Source organism: Cricetulus griseus, chromosome 3 (genome assembly GCF_003668045.3).
Source record: "Cricetulus griseus strain 17A/GY chromosome 3, alternate assembly CriGri-PICRH-1.0, whole genome shotgun sequence".
Lineage (NCBI taxonomy): Eukaryota > Metazoa > Chordata > Mammalia > Rodentia > Cricetidae > Cricetulus > Cricetulus griseus.
In genome coordinates, this window is record NC_048596.1 from 279,859,137 (window position 1) to 279,881,079 (window position 21,943).

General features: G+C 46.9%; 1 protein-coding gene across 1 annotated transcript in view; it reads left to right on the forward strand.

The window, feature by feature from the left end:
- The window catches only part of Dapk1 (death associated protein kinase 1), a 156,011-nt gene that overhangs the window by 92,344 nt on the left and 41,724 nt on the right, over positions 1 to 21,943 (forward strand). Inside the window, exons 3-9 of the mRNA XM_035443025.1 lie at positions 15,601 to 15,739; positions 16,851 to 16,980; positions 17,130 to 17,178; positions 17,265 to 17,291; positions 18,840 to 18,992; positions 19,364 to 19,409; positions 21,668 to 21,757. Of these exons, the coding sequence (XP_035298916.1) occupies positions 15,601 to 15,739; positions 16,851 to 16,980; positions 17,130 to 17,178; positions 17,265 to 17,291; positions 18,840 to 18,992; positions 19,364 to 19,409; positions 21,668 to 21,757 (634 nt within the window). The remainder of the gene's footprint in view (positions 1 to 15,600; positions 15,740 to 16,850; positions 16,981 to 17,129; positions 17,179 to 17,264; positions 17,292 to 18,839; positions 18,993 to 19,363; positions 19,410 to 21,667; positions 21,758 to 21,943) is intronic.

Here is a 21,943-nt window from a genome sequence, read left to right on the forward strand (position 1 = left end):
TCTTGTTTATTTTCCCACAATCCAGGGGACGCGTGGGCTGTCTCTACTAGTTCACAGTCAGGGGTGACACTGTCCCCAGCACTCAGACCCGTGTGAACATGAGTCTGCACATTTTCTGGGTAAGCACTTAGGAGTGGGGTTCCTGGGGCATGTGGCAACTGGCAGGCTTGTTTCCAAAGCGTAAAGTTTCACTTTTCAGCCTCTACAGCAGTAGGTAGTAACTTCGGTTTGCCCTGCCAGCCCCAACACCAGCAGTGTTTATGTTTTTAATTGCAGGCGTGTGGTTAGGTGCCTGGCAGCATGCAGCGTTATGTTGCTGACTGTGCTGTGACCTTGAATACAACACAAGGAGGTTCTGCGGGAGCAGCAGGACGTTGGAAGTGGGCAGAAGCTTCTAAGGCTGGCTCTTTCCTCACAGGGTCAGGAGCATCTTCGTAGATTCCGAAACTCCTGGGGGCTGATGTTCTCTCCTCTTCACCCACCAATTATGTGTGCAGGTTTGGTGGTTATGATATGTGTCACAGACCAAGCCCTATGGCTGCTCAGACATTTGGTTAAAAGCTCTGGATGGTTTTACATGAGACTAGCATGCGAATTGGCTAGGCCTAGTGAAGCCATCAGCAAGCCATAGGGTGGGTGAGCCTCATCCAATCAATTGAAGGCCCAGGTAGAACAAAGTGAACAATGCTTCCTTCAGTAAGAGATACTTCTGCAACCACCCTGCAGGGATCTGAGAAGATAACTGTGCTGACCTCAGAGCAGATTGTGTGTGTGTGTGTGTGTGTGTGTGTGTGTGTGTGTGTGTGTGTGTGTGTTCACTGCACAGTAGTCAGACCCTAGGCCAGGCTCTGCCCTTACGTTCTTTGTGACCCTGAAAAGTAACTTTGAGATGATAACTTGCCCTCCTGCCATTTGCTTTGTGGTAGAATGGCTTCTGTTGCAGCTGAGTGCAGAATAAACAGGAAGGCGGCACAGGTGACTTCCCACAATCACGACTTCACGTCCTCCACACATCATTGTTCTCTCATGGAGTCATCATGCCGAGACAAAGATTTCTTGTGCCCGTGTTCTTGCCCACGCAACTCACTGCGTGGCGGAGCCACTGCAAAACTTTTATAGGTGCTTGAATCATTTTGTAACTCACTTTGTTACCCCTTGAGCTTCGAAGCCAAGCTTAGAGAGCTTAGCAGTGACTGTGTAACTTCACTTTCCATGGCTATGACAAAAGGCCTGAGATCAACTTGAAAGGAGAGGAAGTTTTACTTTGACTCACAGTTCCAAAGCCTTTTTAGTTCGTGGTTGCTTGGCCTTGTGTCCACCTGAGTAAGCGTAGGTGGCGAGAGTGTGTTGGAGCAGACCTGTTCCCTTTATGGTATGCAGGAAGTAGACAGAGCACGAGGAGGGGATGCGGGCTGTAGTACCCGTGAGAGGTGTCCTCTAGTGACCTCACTTCCTTCACTAATCACCACCTGCTAAAGGCTCGGCTACCTGCCTGTAGCACCATAAGGAACACAAGGGGTTCTGGTTGACACTTCTCATGCAAGTGGAAATGCCATGGTGGTGTCAATCAGAGACACTGACATGGAGCAGTACATTGCTAAACATTTTGGTCTGTGGGTAATGATGCTGTTGTTAGAGTTTCTTTCCAGCCTGGTGTTGCAGCCGATTAGCCCCAAATAAACACACAGAGACTTATATTAACTTTAAACTGTTGGCCAATGGCTAGGGCTTCTTACTGGCCAGCTCTCTCTTAATTATTATCCCATAACTACTAACCTATATATTTCTTCATGGCCTTATCTTAGTAGAGAACACCTGGCGCGTCCCATCTTCTCAGTCTCTACATAACGTCTCTCTGCAGCTTCCCTCTCTCTCCTTACTCCTTCCTCTCGTAGCCCCGCCTATACTTCCTCCCTGGCTGGTGGCCAATCAGTGTTTTATTCATCAACCAATAAGAGAAACATATATACAGAAGGACGTCCCCCATCATGATACAGTTTTCCCTCTACATCTCTTTTGACCCAGAGGGACCCAACAGGCTGACTCAAGCCCAAATATTCTCAGGGCCCAGCTGATAATGGAAATGAGTGTCACTGGTACCACAGAACCTCAGTGTTAGAGAGACTCCAGGGAATGGTGGAGACTGTGGCTGGGGTCCTCAGTGCTGTCTTTCAACAGTGGTTTAAGGTGACAAACACCAAAGGTTGTTTGTTTATATTGGAATTTAGGGTACAGGTTGGCCAGATGTTTCTTTCTTTCTTTTTTTAAGTCTAATCTAGGATTTTTATGTGGGCAGTGCAGTCACTTTATGGTATTCATAAGCAGATCAAACAACATTCGAAAGCCACCTGTGGCCTTTATGTACCTCCAGGTCTGAGAACATTTCACGTGAGCAATACCATCAGGTACTGTCGGCCACAGGACAAGCCACCTGAGATAAATGTGACAATGGAAATCTGGAGGCTCTAGATTTCCCCAGGAAGACAAGACACAGGGTTAGCGCAAGGAACAGTGTGAAATGTTGGACGGTGTGTGGAAATGGTTCCCAAATGTTGGTGTCCATCAGAGTCTACTGAAAGGGTTACAGAGGATGGGCTTTTCTGGAGTTTCTTTGTAGGGCTCAAGAACTAATTAATTAACTAAAAACTGGGCATGTGCATACTCCTTTAATACCAGCACCTGGGAAACAGAGGCTGGCAGATCTAGGTGAGTGTGTGGCCAGCCTGGTTGGTCTCCATAGTGAGTTCCAGCACTGCCAAGGCCACATAGAGAGACTCCGAAAAAAAGGAAAAAAATTAGTAATTAATTATATTTGAGACATGTTGTCATTTCTCCCAGTCAGCAGCTTTGAGTTGATATGTAGAGACAATGATTTAAAATTCTCACCTTTTGGGATCACAGGCCTGCACCACTACACCTGTCTTTCTGATATGCTCAGGGTCCATCCTAGGGCTCCATGCATGCTGTATGCAAACATTCGACCCACTGAGTGATATCTCTAGTCAAGCATTTGTGCTTTTAACATATTCTGGTGTTGATGCCATGACTCTTCTGGGCTCTGTCTTTTGAGAAGCTGTTAAAGGTTACATTATGCCCCACACCCAAACATATTGTAATTCTTTTTTTTTTTTTTTTTTTTTTTTTTTTTTTGGTTTTTCAAGACAGGGTTTCTCTGTGTAGCTTTGGAGCCTATCCTGGCACTCGCTCTGGAGACAAGGCTGGCCTTGAACTCACAGAGATCTGACTGCCTCTGCCTCCCAAGTGCTGGGATTAAAGGCGTGTGCCATCAACGCCCTGCCTATATTGTAATTCTTAATAGACAGTTTGTTGGAATGCAACTTTATTGGGGGGAGGGGTAGTTTCCAGTGTGGTTAGTTCTTAGGAGGTCACTCTGAAGTAGACCAGGGCAGTAATCCAGTGTGGTTGATGGCATTATAAGATCTTAGGCACCCTGAGATGCAGGGAGGGCGCCGGCAGATAGGACATTGGAGAGATGCATTCACAAGCCAAGGGGTGCTTGGAACTCCTCCAGAGCCAGGGATGAATGGAGACAAGTGCTGATTTTGGACTCATGGCCTCTAGACACATGAAATGGTAAGTTGTTTTTAGCCTCCACCGTGTGTGTGTGTGTGTGTGTGTGTGTGTGTGTGTGTGTGTGTGTGTGACCATGTGTGTGTAGCCCTGCCCATGCATGTGTGTGTGTCACCGTGTGTGTGTGTGTCACCGTGTGTGTGTGTGTGTGTGTGTGTGTCACCATGTGTGTGTAGACCTGTTCATGCATGTGTGTGTGTGTGTCACCGTGTGTGTGTGTCACCATGTGTGTGTGTGTCCCTGTCCATGCATGTGTGTGTGTGTCACCGTGTGTGTGTCATCATGTGTGTGTGTGTCACCGTGTGTGTCACCATGTGTGACACCGTGTGTGTGTGTCACCATGTGTGTGTGTGTCACCGTGTGTGTGTGTGTGTGTGTGTGTCACCATGTGTATGTCACCGTGTGTGTGTCACCATGTGTGTGTGTGTCACCATGTGTGTGTGTGTCACCATGTGTGTGTGTGTCACCATGTGTGTGTGTGTGTCATCATGTGTGTGTGTGTCACCGTGTGTGTGTCACCGTGTGTGTGTCACCATGTGTGTGTGTGTCACCGTGTGTGTGTGTGTGTGTGTGTGTGTGTCTGTGTGTCTGTGTGTCTGTGTGTGTGTCCCTGTCCATGCATGTGTGTATGAGTGTGCAATTCCATTCCAAGTGCAGCTCATGAAAATAATGTTCTTTTTTCATTTAGATGGTTACATTTTATTTATTATATTTAGAAGTTTTATGTGTGTGGTGTGCATATGTATATATGTTCCTATTTGTGTGGGAGCACGTGTGGGTGACGGCATGTGTATGAGGCCAGAGTTTGGTAGGGGGTGTCCTTCTCAATGGCTTTCTTTAGTCATGGTACCAAAAAACAAAACAGAAACACCTAATGTAGGATTTATTGTGTTAACCATGTTTATACATGTTGTAGAGTGGTATTAAGCTCATGCACAGTGTTGTGCCTATGTCTTTTTGGACAATTCTTTCTGACATTCTGAAACTCCTCCCTTGGTGAACATCCATTCTTTTTGGCTCCCTTTGGGTCTGGCCAAGTAGTGAGTTCTGGGATCAAGATGTATTCAAACATTTGTGTGCTGGACACCTTCCATAAGATCATCGCTCAGGCAGCCCTTTACTCCTCAGCCAAGCCCAGAGGTGAAATCACCAGTGCAGAAATTGTGCATTCCATCACCACACACTGGTGTGGTGCATAGACATCTGTCTGTCTTGCCCAGAATGGGGAACGTGTTTCAAGAGACAAAGACCGAGAATAAATCGATGCTCCTAGGCAAAGTGGTAAACTGGACTTGGAGCTAACTGGGCGGGAGCTGACTGGGTGGCTTCTCCCATTGTGCCCGTGACACAGAGGAGCTCTGAGATTTCTCCCATGGTCTCTCCTGCTGCCACACATGTTTGTCCCTCCTGGAGATTGAGATCTTATGACTTTTTGAACCTTTACTTTTGTTTGCCAAGGCAATTTCGAGAGCTCTTCTGATACCCTACCCCTTAGATATCTGTTATTAGGCAAGAGCAGAGAGAGAAGTCAAGAGCATTTGGTGGTAGCCTGAGCCTTTCACAACAGATCAAATCACATACAGTAGATGGCTTCCCACTTAGGTGTGCTCTTGGGAAATAAAACCCAGCATGTGTGTTTCTTATGCATTCTTTCTTCTTGCCACGATGGTTGAAAAGTGTTCCTTTACTTCCTGATGTGGACGACTTGATTCTTGGATGGCCATGTGTGTCTGATCTCTTTGGATGTGTAGTCTGAAGGCTCTGTCATTGTCTCCTGTTCTGCTGTCTGGTGTGATGTGGGCCCCACATGACCTGTTGACTTTGATTATGAGGACCCTTTGCTTATATCTAAGAAAGGTACGGCCTCTAAGGTTTGGGAAAGTTGGGGTACGAGTAGCTGTCCCCTTTCCGGGAGCCACAGGCTCTGTCCACTGTGTGGTGTCTGTGACCTCTTCACACTTCCTCTTGGACACCACAGCCACGTGACCAGGTTTGATTGTCTCCGTCTTGGTTAGCTTCTCTTGTAAGGTGCGCGTCTGGACTGCAGGGAACGCCGTGGAACTTCGGCTGACTTGATCCCCACCCCACCCCCCAGGCCCCGCACCATTTCTTGCTGATTCTTCCAGCTTCTCTATTTGACTTTTCCGTCCCCGTCACAGGCTATCCTGCCCTGGGGTTGCTGCTATAGCTTCATCTCTTCACGGTGTGTTTACTTCTCCTGAGGCCTGAGGACTACAGTGTGGGGTTCCAGGCTCAGCTCACACTTTCTGCTTGGCTTTTGTCTACATTGGTTCAGTAGTGTCCATATTCTTTGGTGGTGTTTGAGTCAGAACTGGACACACATATATATGTAAATACAACAAACACAACATGCTGAGTCCATTTGGAGTTACTCGTATGCGTACATGTTTAGGGCTGACCACTTGCCATTGGATAACCTCTTGAGAGCTTATCCCTGGGTTATCCAATGGCAAGTGGTCAGCTCATCATGGAACAGATGTTTCTTTGTTTCTTTCATAGAAAGAAAGGAGATAGAGATAAAGATAGCTAGAGGATAGAGACAGACAGATGGACAGACAGAAGAGTCTTTCAGGGGATCAAAGGTCTGCTTGCCCAAGGTGGAGTTCTCCTTTCATGGACCTGGGCTGTGTTGCTGACAGGGACATCCAGCTCTCGTCTCCATCTTTGAGTGGCTCTGGTGGGTGTGCCTCTCTGCTCTCGGCTCAGTCATCTAGCAGAACAGGGCTGCAGGCTCTTCTTCCCTTTCATTTCCCCATAGTGGTCATCTGAAGTTTCTTTTCATTCCCGATCCACTCTTCAGGGTTCCCGATCTCTTCCCTGCCCTATTTATCCCTGTTATTAACCCCCAGGGGCTGGGCTTCTTAGCAACAGGAGGAAGTTATGGGATGCCTTCATACCCACAAGTGAGTTTCAGTTCTAAAACCCTTCTCTTCCTCCAACTTTTCTTCTTCTTAAAGCACACCCTCAAGCCGAGGACAAAGGCCTCCTGCCCTGTGCACATTAGAAGCTCAGCTTTCCACATCCTTTCTTGGGGGGCAGCATGGTCCCTTGCATTGGCTGTGTGTGCTCTCTGACAGACTGGTGGTCCTTGGGCCTGGATTTCCAGATCATTTACAACAATCAGCACCTGTCATTGTAGCTCCTCCACTGGAGAGTTCAATCCAGTCAGGAAGGAGGAGCCAAAGTCATACAGCCCCTGGGTAATTGCTTTCTCTTGTTTTCAGCTAGACAAGATAAATTGGTCTTGGAATCATCCTCCATCTATGGCTGTCCTAGCTTAGTTTGCGTCCCACTGGCCTTTTGTTCTAATATCGGTTATAATTACCCAAGCTGAAGAGAGGCCTGGCTGCCCCAGCTTTTCCGTTTGCCCCACTTTCCATTGGCCTAATTCTTTCTGTGGGTTTCCAAAGCTTGGGCTGAAGCCATTCAAGTAAAAAGAGGCTTGGCATATGCTTCAGGGCTTTCTGGCTGTTGGGTTTTTCATTTCCCCCAGATTGAGTACATGGCCCAAGTGTAGGGCGGATCTTGTCTCGGCTCTTCCACCCATCCACCTCCTGCACATACTGTCCACAGCAATGCTGCCCCTGGACATTCTTGATAGTGCTCTGAATGTGTCATTGATTTAGGTTACTGGGTTAAATGGATGAGGCTGTCTATGCCTGGAGATAACCGTCTTCAGGGTCAAACTAGGGCACCATGTAGTATTGCAAATGGCTTTTTCCTCTCAGCGTAACATAAACCTGAAGACATGGGTGTAAATATCTCACTAGACCCAAGATAAATGATAAATGGGTATTTATTGGGGAACACTTACAAAGATAATATTCAAGAACCCTGCAGGAGTGCTTCTCTGCCCTTCCTACCCATCTGCTGACCCAAGAGAAAGACCTGTGCGAGCGAGACCACACTTTACGCTTCCCTCTTTCTGTTACAGGTTCACTGGCAAGACCGATACATAAACCCACCACCATCTGGGGGGGTTCCTCACATGGGAGTCTAGTTTTTACCCTCACCCCAGTTCCAGCCTTAGTGATTTTGGGAGGTACTGGAGTACATGAGAAGTGGGAGTTTTTAAAAGTAGACTCCATGTTGTGGCATCTGTGACACTGTCATGCTGAGGTGGGGAGTATGTGGTGATGTATGTTTCCTGTCACCCACACTCAATAAACAAGCCCAATAGACGTATTGGGTCACTAAGCTGGACTTACGTGGAGTCTTGACTTTGGTCACCTAGTGGGTGAACAGATGTTTGCTTGTGTCTTCCCAGGGAAAGTGATACAGTACAAAGGGCCCATGCTGGCAATCTCAGGGCTGTGAACCTCTCTCTAGACACCTGCACTCCACCCATAGTGACACAGCCACCGAAGTCTAAGATGTGGTACCCAGGAGGACGTGTGTTTCCTAATGGGCTTCCTGTCTGATACTCTACCAGTCCTCTTTCCTGAGGCCAACTGCAGTATGAATTTATGCACCTAAATTTCTCAAGAGAGGAATTTATTGCCTGCTGTGTGCTGGAGAACCAGACACAGGGCCTGGAGCACTCCAATCCCTGCTACTGAGCCGAACTCCCAATTTCTGAATATTTTCCAACTTTACATCTTTCTTAGAATGTACCGCCTGAGACCATCTGTAGTCTTTGGGTTTGATGGATGGGGTGGCCCAGCCCCCTGCCTTGACTATTAATTTATATTCTACCCTCTGGCCCAGCACCTAAGCATTCATTTGGAACCCGGGCTGTAAATGGAGTTCTTAATTGGTCTAAATAATAAGACCTGGATTCAGATACAGAGGAAAACACTGAGAGATCAGAGAGAAGGCTCAAGCCAAAGCCACCTTTACCTCATTAGCTTCCCAGTGGAAAAAAGAGCCAGTTCCAGTTTCTTCCCACTTATATCCTCTTTCTGCCCAGCCATCTCACTTCCTGTCTCTGCCCAGTCTCTTACTTCCTCTCTCTGCCCAGCCATCTCACTTCCTGTCTGTCTGTACAGACCTCCTGACCTCTGTGGTTAGCTAGTGGCAAGCTCCATCCTCTGATCTTCAGACAAGCTTTATTTGTACAAGCAAGATATCACCATACCAGGCTTCCTTTCTAGCTTGCCTGACTGCTTTTTTTTTTTCTCATCTGAATTTGCCCATGTCATTACCTGACATAGGTACCCTGGCCTTCCTCTTTCCTACCTTGACTGCAAATGAGGCCTGGGAAACCCCAAGTCCAAAACTCCTAATGGTTGTGACCAGAAACCTGAGGTTCCCTTCAGATCACAGTAATTCCCCAAGGCGTCTGCTGTCTCAGGGCCCTTTCCTGACAGTTGCCCTCTCTCAGGGGCATCATCTGGTTCTGTGGAACATCTTGAGCATCTCATCAGGCCTTTGTCTGTAGAAGTGTGGATTTTTCTCCTTGAAGTGTTTTGCCTGTTCCCAGCTGAACTGATGGGCTCCATTAACAAATTCTTGCTTCATTTGTTTGGAATATTTTCTTGGCAGCTCCTGCATCCATTCCTGTTTCCCATGTGCCCTTTCTTCTGGTCCATTGTAGAGATGGAAATGCAAGTGGAGAATCAGAAGTGAGCAGGTGTTCTGAGCTGGGGGCAGAAGGCTTTGGTTTGTGCCAATCCATTGTAGGTGTGACAACCGACTGCCTGAGACACCCTGCTGCGGGGTGTGGCGTGCAGCAGTCTGAACAGCATACAGCAGGCCTTATGTGCTACCTTCCGGAGCTGCTAGGAAGGCTTTCTCCTCCAAAGGTGTCTCTTAGAACTTGTCTGTGAACCCAAGGTGGGTTTTCAAAGAAGTGATCTGTGCAGTGGGTAAAGAGAAACTAAAGTCTGTTCACTGAAAGAGGAAGAGAGAAATAAAGTGGATTTGGGTTTGTTGGCTTGTTTTTATAAATGTCTCATTATATTACACATACCATACTTCCTCAAGTTAAAAAACAAAAAATAGAGAGATTTTTTTTTAAGTGTCTCATTTAGCTAAGAACTGTGGCCTCCTATTTTGAGAATCTCCCTCAGCAAACTGCTTTGATTGTTTGGCCTTGGGCTGAGTGTGCTGTCAACTCAGTCAGGGCTTGATGAGGTTTCCTGGGAGATGGTGGGACAAGAGGCTGTGGTTTGTATGATGTTTGCAACTTCTACATCCTCTTAGCAGCTCAGTGATGTGGTCTGGTCCGCATCGGTGGTGCCTGCAGCTGCTGCTGAATCCTGCTGCTTTTCTGGCACTGTGTCTTCATCTTAATTCTGAAAGAAAGTCATGATTCTGCCTTTTCATTCATTCATGAAAGCGATTGCTGGAAATCATCAGTTTCCCACATTGCCCATATTTTAATACTAGGTTACCGATTCTTCATCCTGACTGTAGAAGGCAGGATTCTTTTTTTTTTTTTAAAAAACTCAGATTGATTTATTCACTTACTTATGTGTGTGTGTGTGTGTGTGTGTGTGTGTGTGTGTGTGGTGCATATGTGTGTGAGCAAGTATGTACATATTTACCTTGGTGAGCTTGAAGAGTTCAGAGGACAACTTCTGAGAGCCAGTTCTCTTCTTCCATGTGGGCTTCAGGGATTGCAGTCAGGTCTTCAGGTGTTGTGGCAATGCCTTTATCAGTGAGCCATCTCTCAGGCCCTCATAGAGACATTGTATTCTAGGACCTCAAGAGGAGGTGGGCCTAGGATCTTGTGGGATGCTTTAGGGACACGATTGGAGCAGAACAGCACACGTTGCTTTCTGCCACACTTCTGGCTAGAAGGAGGCCCGGACTCAAGGGGTCTGCACCTTTACCAAGGGGTCACATGTATGTACACATGTGTGTGCTCACACAGGCTCATAGAATCTTAAAATGTCAGAGCTGGACAGCTGAGAAGTACTTGTCTTAAGTGTATAGTCAGTGTGCTCCAAGATCATCTTAAAGACCAGGCTAAATGCAGATTCTGGGACCTAGTCAAGCAGGTGTGGGGAAATTACATTTAAAAATGCCTCTGATTATTAGGTTAAGAGAGCTGCTGGACTGAATTGCTCAGCCCCTTCATTTAGACAGTAAAATTAGGGTCAATCACCCACATCCAAGGACACAGTTGGTGCTATGGTCCATTCAGGCTCCTGGCAGGTCACTCTCAGATGTGTACCCTGGAGACTACACAGTAGAGTGTATGTGGTTCCCAACTGTTGACTGTCCCTAATTCACCTGTACTTGGTCTGTGGCACCAAATGAGGACATGTCTCTCAACCCCAGGGAACCCAGCAGCTGCCTTGAAAAGGGGCCAAGTCTGGTAGTTAGCTTGCAGCTGAGGGTCCTATGCATTGTAGGCCAACCACAGCCAATCCAGAATTGAATCCTGTTGCAATCAGGGCCATTGCTAACAGGGGTCCAGGACTTGTGGTGTTTTTAATTCAGAGACTGGAATCTTGTAAATTATTGGGAAAAGTTTTGAAATGAATTTTCCTTCAACCCACTGACCATGTAGGTACCCAAGGTACCATGGTGCTTTTAAAACTGTGGTGTAAGGAATCCTTCCAGGAGGCCTTGCTGGTGAGAGAGAACTTCTGTTCCCACCTCTCTTGGTGGAGAAAGTGAGTGCCTGTGTGTGTGTGTGTGTGTGTGTGTGTGTGTGTGTGTGTGTGTGTGTGTGTGTGTCTTAGCATTGGGATTTAAAGCTCTCTGACTCAACAACCTGATGAAGGAGGCTCGTTTTGCTCTCAGAGTCTACTCTGCAAATTGCTCATCTCTCATTCTGTCAATCTTCCTTTGTAAGCAAACATAAAATTTGGAACAGAGTGTTCAAGCACAGAGGAATGCACTGGTTTCCTTCTTAGCCTTACCTTGAGGGTGTGATTCTGAGCATGTGCGTGGAAGTGACTGTGTGAGGAGAAAAGCAAACAAGCAAACAAACATCCAGTCACTTGCTGACTTGTGGGATAGGAGGGGACAAGTACGTCCTAAACTGCACCGTGTGCCCAAACCTTCACTGAAGCGAGGGTGAGTGTGTGAGCGGGGAGGAGGGGGTGAGCGAAGACGAGTTTGTGTGTAGGATGAAGGAGCACTGAGGGGGAGGGGTGACATGTAAGTAGGAGGAACCGTGGTACACACAGGACATTGACAGTGACGGTGGTGGAGGGGGACATTTGGCTTCCTAGACAAGCCACAACATGGACCATGTTGTGTATGACACGAGACTGAAGCACTATTCTGGGTGAATCACAGACAGAGCTAATTAGAAGACCAGCTGTGGCTAGGCAGTGCCACTGTGCATTCTATGCTGTGAAGAGACACCATGACCAAAGCAACTCTTGTAAAGAAAAGCATTTAATTGGGCTGGTTCACTTACAGTTTCAGAGGTCCAGTTCATTATCATCATGGTGGCAGGCAGGCAGACATGGTCCTGGAGCAGAGCTGAGAGTTTTACATCTGGATCCACAGGCAGCAGGAAGAGAGTGACACTGGGCTTGGCTTGAGTTTCTGAAACCTCAAAGCCTGCCCCACTAATGACACACTTCCTCCAACAAGGCCACACTAGCTCATAGTGCCACTCCCTATGGGCTTTTGGGAGGTATTTTTCTTCAAACCACTAGAGTTCTTTGGTTCTCTGTGGCTCTCTTTCATAGCCTTTCTGTGTGTTTTGTGAATAATCACATATGCTGTCTAACAGAAGGGATTCAGGTGTGATAAACCCCCTTCTCTTTGAGGACCACCCAAGAGTTGGCACATAGTCATTTCTGTGTCGTCCGTGTAGTCAAAGTACTCATGGGGCTTGCCTGCACTCGGCAAGTAGAGCCATAGATGGCATCTGTTGAGGAATGATGATGGCAGGATCCAGTTGCAGAGGGGCAAGGTGTAAGATCCCGTCTAGCCATCTTTAGAAGACAACAGTGGCTACTAGCATCATGTCAGAGCCAGCCACCCATGGGACGGGGGTTTGCTGTGTGTATACTTTCCAACCCCACAGTTCCTGACTCTATGTGGGTGGCTTGCAGTGGGCACATGGGGACATAACAAATGGCAACAGCTTTTGTCCCACCCTAATTGAAGAGAACTATTGCTAAGTATTCCAGCACTCTACTGCCTCTGTGGGAGAAGTTTTAGTTAGAGGCCAGGCTGGAAGAAAGAAATCAGTGTTTGCTAACCACAGAGGGCATAGGTGTTCCTGGGAACCTTGGGGCAACTCTATTTTAAAAAGTGTGTTTGGACCCCTTATTTTATAGGGAAAGAACCAGAGTCTCCATGAGCCTGGGTGACCCTGCAGGGTCTGAGTTAGGATCACCTCAGGTTTGTCATCCTGCCTCATAAAGGCTTAAACTCTTGGAGGTGAGAGGTTTGGATCTGAAGAGGAAGCACAGATTAGCAAGTGGGTGGTGCTGGGGAGAGTACAGAGCCCAAAGCCCAGGCCAACAAAGGCAGCCACCTGGGACAGGAAGAAGGGTTGGTACAGTTGGTACAGCACCCATCCGCCTAGGTGCTGCTTTGTAGGTGCAGTAAGACAGACACCAACAGGAGCTGCCGGACACAGCCAGTGGTTCTTGTGGGCAGGAGAAGGTGTGGGTATGTGTGGAAGCACAGTATAAGGTGGAGGTAGGAAGCCCCAAGGAAAGGCAGCGAGAGGAGGTGGGAACAGCACCACACTCACCAGGGAAAGGCCCTGCTCTGTTTGCTCCTCTGTTCTCCCCTCTTCTCCTTAGGAAGCTCACACTCTGGCTCCAGCATGGGCCAGCTGAGGAACAGCCGAGGGTCAGAGCCCTCCAGGCATCCCATGTCCTGTGCTATGTGGGGCACAGCCTTTTTCCTTTATTGTTCAGGACTCTGCCTTGTGCCAAACTTGGGCAGTGCTTAACATTTATCCAACGTCTTTAACCCCAAACCCTCAAAGGATTGTTGTTTGGCTTCTGACTGGTGGGAAAATTAAATTCAGAGAGAAGAGTTAACTTCAGGATGCAGGTCTAGCTGAGAGGGAATTAAGATTCTAACCCGGGGTGGGGTGGAGGGCTGTAGAGACGACTCGGTGTTTAAGTACTAGCTGCTCTTCACAGACTCAGGGTTCAGTCCCAGCACCCACTTGGCTGCTCACAGTGTCTAAATCTCCAGCTCCAGGGCATTCCATACCCTTTCTGGCCTCTATGAACACCAGGCATGCTTGTGGTGCATATAAGTACACGTAAGCAAAACACAATCTTAATGTTTATTTCTAATAAAATGGTCTAACCTGGGTGCCCTGAGTTGGGGTGTATGGAGTGTGGATGCCCTCTGTCTGGAGGGAGAGGGGCAGAGCCATTCCCAACCCAGAGAGCACAGAAAAGGCCAGAGGAGCAGACGGGTTGGCCCATCTCTCTCTATATATAGGGTCCTTTGCAGCTTCTTGTTTTTCCTGCCTTTTCTTCCTCCCTGTACTTGAAAGATTCCTTCTTTTGTTTTGATCCCAATAACACAACGGGCATTGCATTTTGAATGGGCAGGAGTGGAGGAGTGTGGTCACGGGCATTGCAGAGCCTAGAGTGAGGGGCTGAATGCATCCCTCAGAGACAGACACCTCACTGACAAGCTTCTTATCTCTGTTGACTTCTGCTGTCCTCTGGAGTCCCAGGCTGGGTTACCAGCCCTTCAGTGATTGAGTGAGACTTGCTGAAGGAACACGGGATGAACCCCTGAAGAAGTGGCTCCCTGTGTTTTCAATGGTTGTAAAAGTGCCCAGTTTTCTGGCCTGAATTTGTAGAAACCATCATGCAGCAGGGTGGAAGGCCACAACCAAGGTGTCTCTAGTTCCGCGGTCAGTGGAGCCTGAGCTGTGCAAGCAGACAGCTTGTGACTTGGAGGCTGAGGAGGTGGGGTGAGAAGCTGCCCTTTAATATAAAGCTCATGAACACTAGCTTGTTTATACCAAATGGGTGTGGAGTCACGAGGTATGATGTTTATGGGGCCCATCTTGCTGAACAATACAGAATATAGCAGTTATGTGCACAATGACATTTAATTATAATGTGGTAAATTGATAAAGATTACTTTAGAAGAACTCTTATTAAATGTTCCCTGTTGTTTTCTGTTAATCACCACTATGGAGTTTTGGAGGAATTTGTTCTTCTCTTCATTGCATAGAAAAGTTTTGAGTTGTTACTGTGAGCCTGCCATGCTAGGGGTACAAGAGTCACCGACAGTTCGGGGCTCTGCCTGCTGCCCTCTGTAGATTTATTGTCTGGAGGTCAGGACAGACTCAATAAATCCATCACCAGCCACATACTGTGCAGTCTTGTATACGTTCATTCTTAGCAACAAAAGTGTTTCTTAAAGTCATTAGGCAATGTGTTTTTTTTTTCTAAATTACATTTAGAAATGTGCACATATTCGCTTATAAACAAACACTAGAACAAAGAATCCTTATGATACCTTGATACAATCGGTTTGAAACCAGTTGAAAAGCAGGTTAGGAATCTTGCAGTAGCTCTGTGACATGTAGGATGGATTATTTTAGAGTCCTCTTCAAAGTTGGGGTATAGCTCCCCATCGCTGAACAGGGAGTTAAAAATTCTAAGTTTGAAATGTAATCGAAATGTTGTAAAGAAACATTAGAGGCTGGGGTATGTATGCCTGAGTGGGTAAATGCTTGCTGAGCACGTATGAGGAATTGGTGCCCATGTAAAAGCTGTGTGTGGCCACCGGCTTCTGTAACCCCAGGCAGTGGGGTAGAGACAGATGGATCCCAGGGGCTCATTGGCCAGGCACTCTTGCCAAAGCAGGGAGTTCTGAGCTCAGAGAGAGGCTGTGTCTTAAAAAAATAAGGCGACTAGAGACGGAGGAAGCAAGCTCTTGTGGCGTCCACGTAGACCTGCACCCATGTGGTGAGCATACACACAGTCTCAAGATAAGTCCATTCCTTTTTAGTTCCCCACAGCCTCTCTTTGCTCTGCCCCCTCATTCAAGAATGTGACATATTGGTAAATTACCCATAGGGGTTTCAGCACATCTTCCTGTAATCGAGTTGTAAGTGTTAACCTGGCTCCCTCCTCTCAGTGTTGCAGGAGGTGAGCTGTTTGACTTCTTAGCCGAGAAGGAATCCCTGACTGAAGAGGAAGCAACGGAGTTTCTCAAGCAGATTCTCAGCGGTGTTTGCTACCTGCACTCGCTTCAGATCGCCCACTTTGACCTGAAGGTAACTCCGTGAGTGGAAGCTGGGCGGAAGCTTCTGCCAGCTGTGGCCTTTGCGGCTTGCTGGCTAAGAGGAACCGAGGCACCCAGTAGAGACATTTCCCCTGTGTGGGTTTAATATATGGAGTTGTTGGTGTAAGTCATTGTAATGTCTTCCTGTGGCTGGGGTGTCTAGCCTCCATCTTGTGGGGTAGAGGCATAGGGTCAATGGCCACAGTCTGGAATCCTTGGAGGGGCCAAAGGGGATTAGTAGCCAGGTGTTCCAGCAATGGCTGCTCTTGGATATTGGGCTATTTTTGGCTGGGTTGGCTGGTTGCTGGCGCAACTTTCATTCTCCTGTGTCTGGACATTTGGCAGAAGGTATCTTGAGTGTTTTTTTCCCTTGATACAAGCCTGGGGCCTGAGCCTTCCCTTCACTATTGAGCAAACCCAACTCTGGCCTTGGCTGGGTATGGGGTCTTTGACTGGCTAGAGGCAAGGCTGTGTGGGGGATTGAAAATGCGTGAGCTCCATTTCTAGCTGTTATGGAGGCATGCTCTTTTTGGGAAAGGAAGACAACACAAGGACAGCAGAAAGTGACTGTTAGATTGACTGGAGGTGACCACAGGCTGGTGTAGGCCCCTGAGCTAGAACAAGACTGCAGAGGACCGAAGTGTTCTGTGGATATCACTACCTATAGCAGGGCCATCAAACCCATGTCTATGTCCCCCAGTGCCCACCAGCACACACTGAAGGTGGCTTTCTGCCATTGTCCCTCTGCTTGATGCCTTGTTTCTGACCTGGGGAGCCGGCAGTGTCCATATATAAGTGCCCCTGGGCAGCTGTCAGGACCAGAGGGTAGGAGACCACAGGTGCAGTCTCAGCTTCCATGGGAATGAATTTGAGTTCTGTCCTTTCTTCTCAAGTTGTCAAGAAGAAGGGTGGTGCTTGAGTTGTCCTACCTTAACAGAGCAGACATCATAGACCTGCCTCCTGGCTTCAAATTCTTGTCTCAGATCTACCCCCTGGAGACCCTGAGCCCAAAGCCTGTTATTCCCAGGGCTCTCTTTTTATCTACATCTTTGGATTTTTGTCACCCTTTTACCTTTCTTTCCTTCTTTCTCTCTTTCTTTAAGCCGGAAAACATAATGCTTCTGGATAGGAATGTGCCCAAACCTCGGATCAAGATCATCGACTTTGGCTTGGCCCATAAAATCGACTTTGGAAATGAATTCAAAAACATATTTGGGACGCCGGAGTTTGTGGGTAAATTTTCTTTGCTCTTGGGCTCACTATGTCTCATCCACACTCCTGGCCTTAGGATTATTGCCTGTCCATGCTTCTGCTTGTTACATGAAGACAGACTCGGCTGGTCTGCAGCTTCCCCAAGCTAATGAGTCTTTATTTTCTCTTAGCTCCTGAGATCGTCAACTATGAGCCCCTTGGCCTTGAGGCAGATATGTGGTAAGAAGAATGTCTTTGGTGTTGGTGTCTTTCTGGTCTATTTGGCTGCCCTCCTAACCTGGGTTTGTTTTTATTTTTGTGTACAGGAGCATCGGGGTAATAACCTATATTCTGTAAGTATCAAGTCTACAACTCGTGTACTCTTTCCTTGGCTCGGAGACCACAAGTGTCATCTGCCAACCAGCTAGAGCATGTTGGCCCCTTCAGCTTGTGCATATTCATCCCGAACCCTAAAGACGTGTTTATTTTATGCTAATTAGGATTATTCTTTCTCAATCAAAATGAATTGCCCAAGATTGTAGCATAACCATAGTGAGAAATTTTAGCTGTACATTTTAACATGAATAATAAAAACCTAGAGACAGATATTGGGGTTTAAGCTGAAAGATCAGAGAAGCAAAGCAGCCAAGCCCTAGAGATTTCTCACTTCTACCAATGCTCAGACCCAAGGGGCAATTGTGTCCTCTGATTGCATCTCCAAACTGCACTGCTCTCCAACAAGCCTCGGAATTCTAGACCACTGCCTCTGCTCAACGTGGCTGGAGACTCATTGCTACCTGAGACCCTTTGCTTCTTCCTTATCTGTCTCTCTAGTGCCGGGATTAAAGGCGTGAGCTCTGTTAATCTCGTGCAGTGCTGGGTGCGCTTGAACTCAGAAAGATATATTTGCCTGTCTCCTGAGTTCTGGGATTAAAGGTGTGTGCCACCATTGCCTGGCCTCTATGGCTAACTAGTATGGCTGCTGGGATTAAAGGTGTGTATCACCACTGCCTGTCTCTATGACTGTGGCTAGCTTTGCATTTTGATCCCCAGTGGCTTTATTAGGTCATAAACAATGTATCACCGTAGTCCACTGCTGAGAAAATAGGAAGAAGATTTTTATTGTAAACTACACATTGGTTCAGATGGCCTTGTGTGATGGTGTGTTTTGATGTGACGTGAGTACTAGTTACTGTGTGTGTGCGTGGTGTGTTTGTACTTTTTAGTGTGGATGTGTGTGTGTGTGTGTGTGTGTAAATGGGTACAAATGATTGCTCTGCACTCCACTTTTATTATTTATTTATTTATTTATTTATTTTGAGACAGGGTTTCTCTGTGTAGCTTTGGAGCCTGTTCTGGCACTTGCTCTGTGAACCAGGCTGGCCTCAAACTCACTGAGATCCGCCTGCCTGTGCCTCCCAAGTGCTGGGATTAAAGGCGTGCACCACCAATGCCTGGCTTATTATTATTTTTTGAGATAGGGTTTCTTTGTGAGCCTTAAGCTCGTTGATTTGGTTACATTGGCTAGCTGGTGAGCTTCAGGGATCTATCCCTCTCTTTTATCCACTGTTAGGGTTACAGTTACATGCCACTATGCCTGGCTTTTTATGTGGATTCTGGAGGTCCAGATTCAGTGTTCATGCTTGTGTCACAGGCCCTTGAGCAGCTGAACCATCTCTCCATCCCCAAATGAGCCTTTAGCAGGAGTCCCTTGCCTGAATTTAATACTTAAACATTTGTAACTGTTGAGTGTTGCATGAAGTGTGATTGCTTCTGAAGTGACTAATTCTGCACCAGGTTCTAGTCCTGTCCAGTGCTTCCCACATGAGACTCTGAAGAAGCCAGGAGTCCACATGAGTGTTGGTTAATGTTCTGTTAACGCCCCGCTTTGTTTTTAACAGCCTAAGTGGGGCCTCCCCATTCCTTGGAGACACTAAGCAAGAAACATTAGCGAACGTATCTGCTGTCAACTATGAATTTGAGGAGGAATTCTTTCGTAATACCAGTGCCCTTGCCAAAGATTTCATCAGGAGACTGCTGGTCAAGGATCCAAAGTGAGTGTCCCCTCTCTCTGTGAGGCAGAGCCTCATTGGCTGAGACTAGAGACCAGCAGCTGTTCTGTGTCTGGCCACCTTTTGTCAGACCCTCACTGTTCCACCTGCCAAAGGAAGAATGCCCCAGAAGGAAGTGCTTCAGAAAATGAATTCAGGGTCTTCTTGCTTGCTAACTCAGTCTCTGCACAGGAGAAGAGTCTGGAGCTGACCTGTGGACTTGCCCTCAGGTTTTGTTGTTGTTGTTGTTGTTTTAAATGTGAGCCCCAAACTGCTTTGTCCAGAGTGTCTGCATTGAGCCTGCATGGAAATAATCTTAGTGCTGTCTCAATGTCATGGGATTTTTTTTTTCTTCCTCCTTCTTTCCCCTAAAGGAAGAGGATGACAATCCAGGACAGTTTGCAGCACCCCTGGATCAAGGTGAGTTGCTTCTTACATTGGGGTTCTAACCATTTCTCAGTGGTTGCTGTGAGCACCTATGGGTCACACTGGAGTGTTAGCTGGCCACTGGTGCATAGTTTTAAGACAGAGTGATAAACTGCACTATATATCCTAATGACTACAGAGGGAGAAAATGGGCTATTAAGAGCAGGAAGAAGGCATGTCTGTTGAGCGGACAGGTTTGATGTAACGTATGGGGTTACAGTACAAGCAGCCCTGTAAAGACTGAACTGTTTTCTATCATTTAGATGTTTCAAATCTCTGAATCTTTTGAACAATCTGAAGGTCTGTAGACACGACACCCTCCTCCCATATAGCTGTAGGGGGAACTGCCTTTGTTTTTGGAGCCTTGACCTTAACACATGACGCTTTTACATTGCTGCCCTATTGTCACTTGAGCAAGCAAAACTGAATTTGCTTCAGCCTGAAACAAGGAACCGAAGTTGACAAATGTGTAGCTGTCTGTCATGGTGGCAGTATTCCCGGGAAAAGTCCTTTGAAGAAGGAAAGGCTGGTTTGGGTCAGCTGTAGAGTTTTCAGTCTGTGGTCAGTGGGCACTGTCATTGTGGCCTCTAGCAGGACAGTGCATTATGGCAAAGAGAATGTGGTGAAACAGAGCAGCTGATTGCAAGGTAGCCAGGCAGGATGGGGGATGAAGGGGCAACGGTTCCGGTATGTTCCTACAAGGACTTACTTTCTTTCCACTCGACTCCACCACTGCAGTTTCTCTCCTTCCCAGTAGTTGCACAAGCTGGCCACTAAGCCTTTAGAAATAGAGGCATTGGGAACATTTAAGATCTGATCAATAGTAACGGTATCTAATAATTGAAAACAAATGCATGGGCCTCATCAGTGGGCATTGCAGAAGGCCTCCGTTCACCCTCTCCCACTTGGGCGGAGCCTGTGCCTGAGTGCATCCACTGAACAAGATGCAGTGAACTTGTCTGAGTGCTGTTAGGAGGGGCCAAATGTGCAGACCTCTAGGGTCCCTCCAAACTGAAATCACATAGTAAGAAAGACTTAAGTTCAAGCCTGCCACACAATGGCCTCACCATGAATCTTGGCAACCCAAAACTGTTGTTGTGGAAGATGACTATGACTGAGTTGGTTACAAACTCATCTTGCTATTCTGAAACTGTCATTGTGGAAGACGACTGTGACTATGTTGGCTATAAGCCCATCTTGCTATTCCGAAACTGTCATTGTGGAAGACGACTGGGACTGTTTGGTTACAAGCTCATCTTGCTATTCTGAAACTGTCTTTGTGGAAGATGACTGTGACTGAGTTGGTTACAAGCTCATCTTGCTATTCCTGATGCACTTTCTGTGTATTATACTAAATACTCAGTCATTTCGACTTAGCTGGCTGAGTCTAGCTCTTCCAAGATTCTTTTGTTTTTTGAGAGGGTGTTACGATAAATCTTTGCGCCAAAAGCCACCGAGCCCCACTGCCACTTGTGCGCTTTATGCCAGTCGCCTGCCCGAGTTAGGACCCAAATGAATACATAGAAACTTGTATTAGGTTCAAAGCTGCTTGGCCAATGACTAGGATTCCTCATCTGCTAGCTCAGTCTTAATTATCATAAACCTATATATTTTATAAGACTTATCTTATCGTACACCTTGTTGGCGTCCCTCCTTGCTGGTGGCTCACATCCTGCCGCTGGAGGAGGCGAATGGGAAAAAGGGCCCTTCCTGTTTCTCCTTCACTTAAATATGAGTCTCCTTGCTATGTCACTTCCTGCCTGGAGCACCACTTATCTACATTTCCCAGAATCCTCTTTGACTCCTAGTCCTGTCTAACTTGCTGTCTCATTGGCCAAACAGTATTTTATTTAACAATCAATAAGATAAACATACACAGTACATTCCCCATCAAGAGGGTCTCAAGTGTGCCAGGCTAGCTTTACTCTTGATTGTAAATCAAGAATGACCGTGAACTTCTGACCCTCTACCTCCACCTCTGAGTGCTGAGACTGTAGGCATGCATCACCCTGCCTGTTTTACATGGTGCTGGGGATGGATCAAGCCCAGAGCTTCTTGAATGCTAGGAAAACTCTCCACCTGCTGAACTACACCCCATCCTGGCTCCTGGTTCCTGAATGTTATTCTCCACTACTTAGGCTATTTTAGGAGAGTGAATGTGTAAGCCTTGTAGAGTAATGAGGGGTCTTAAGACAGTGTCACCATTTCTGTAATTAGCCTTCATAATTTTTTTTCTTGAATTTTCATTTTAGCCTAAAGATACCCAGCAAGCACTTAGTCGAAAAGCCTCAGCAGTAAACATGGAAAAATTCAAGAAGTTTGCAGCTCGGAAAAAATGGAAAGTAAGACTCTTTGACATGGAGGCATTGGATTCTACTTTTTTTCTTTTCTGTGTGGTCTGGTCAGGGCTCATGTCTTCTCATATTGGAAATCAGTAAATGCATTCATTTAACAAAGTCCACTCTGTAATCTTTAGTGCTGTTATTACTAGCTTTCAAAGACAAGCATAAACAGTATTTCAGGCTATT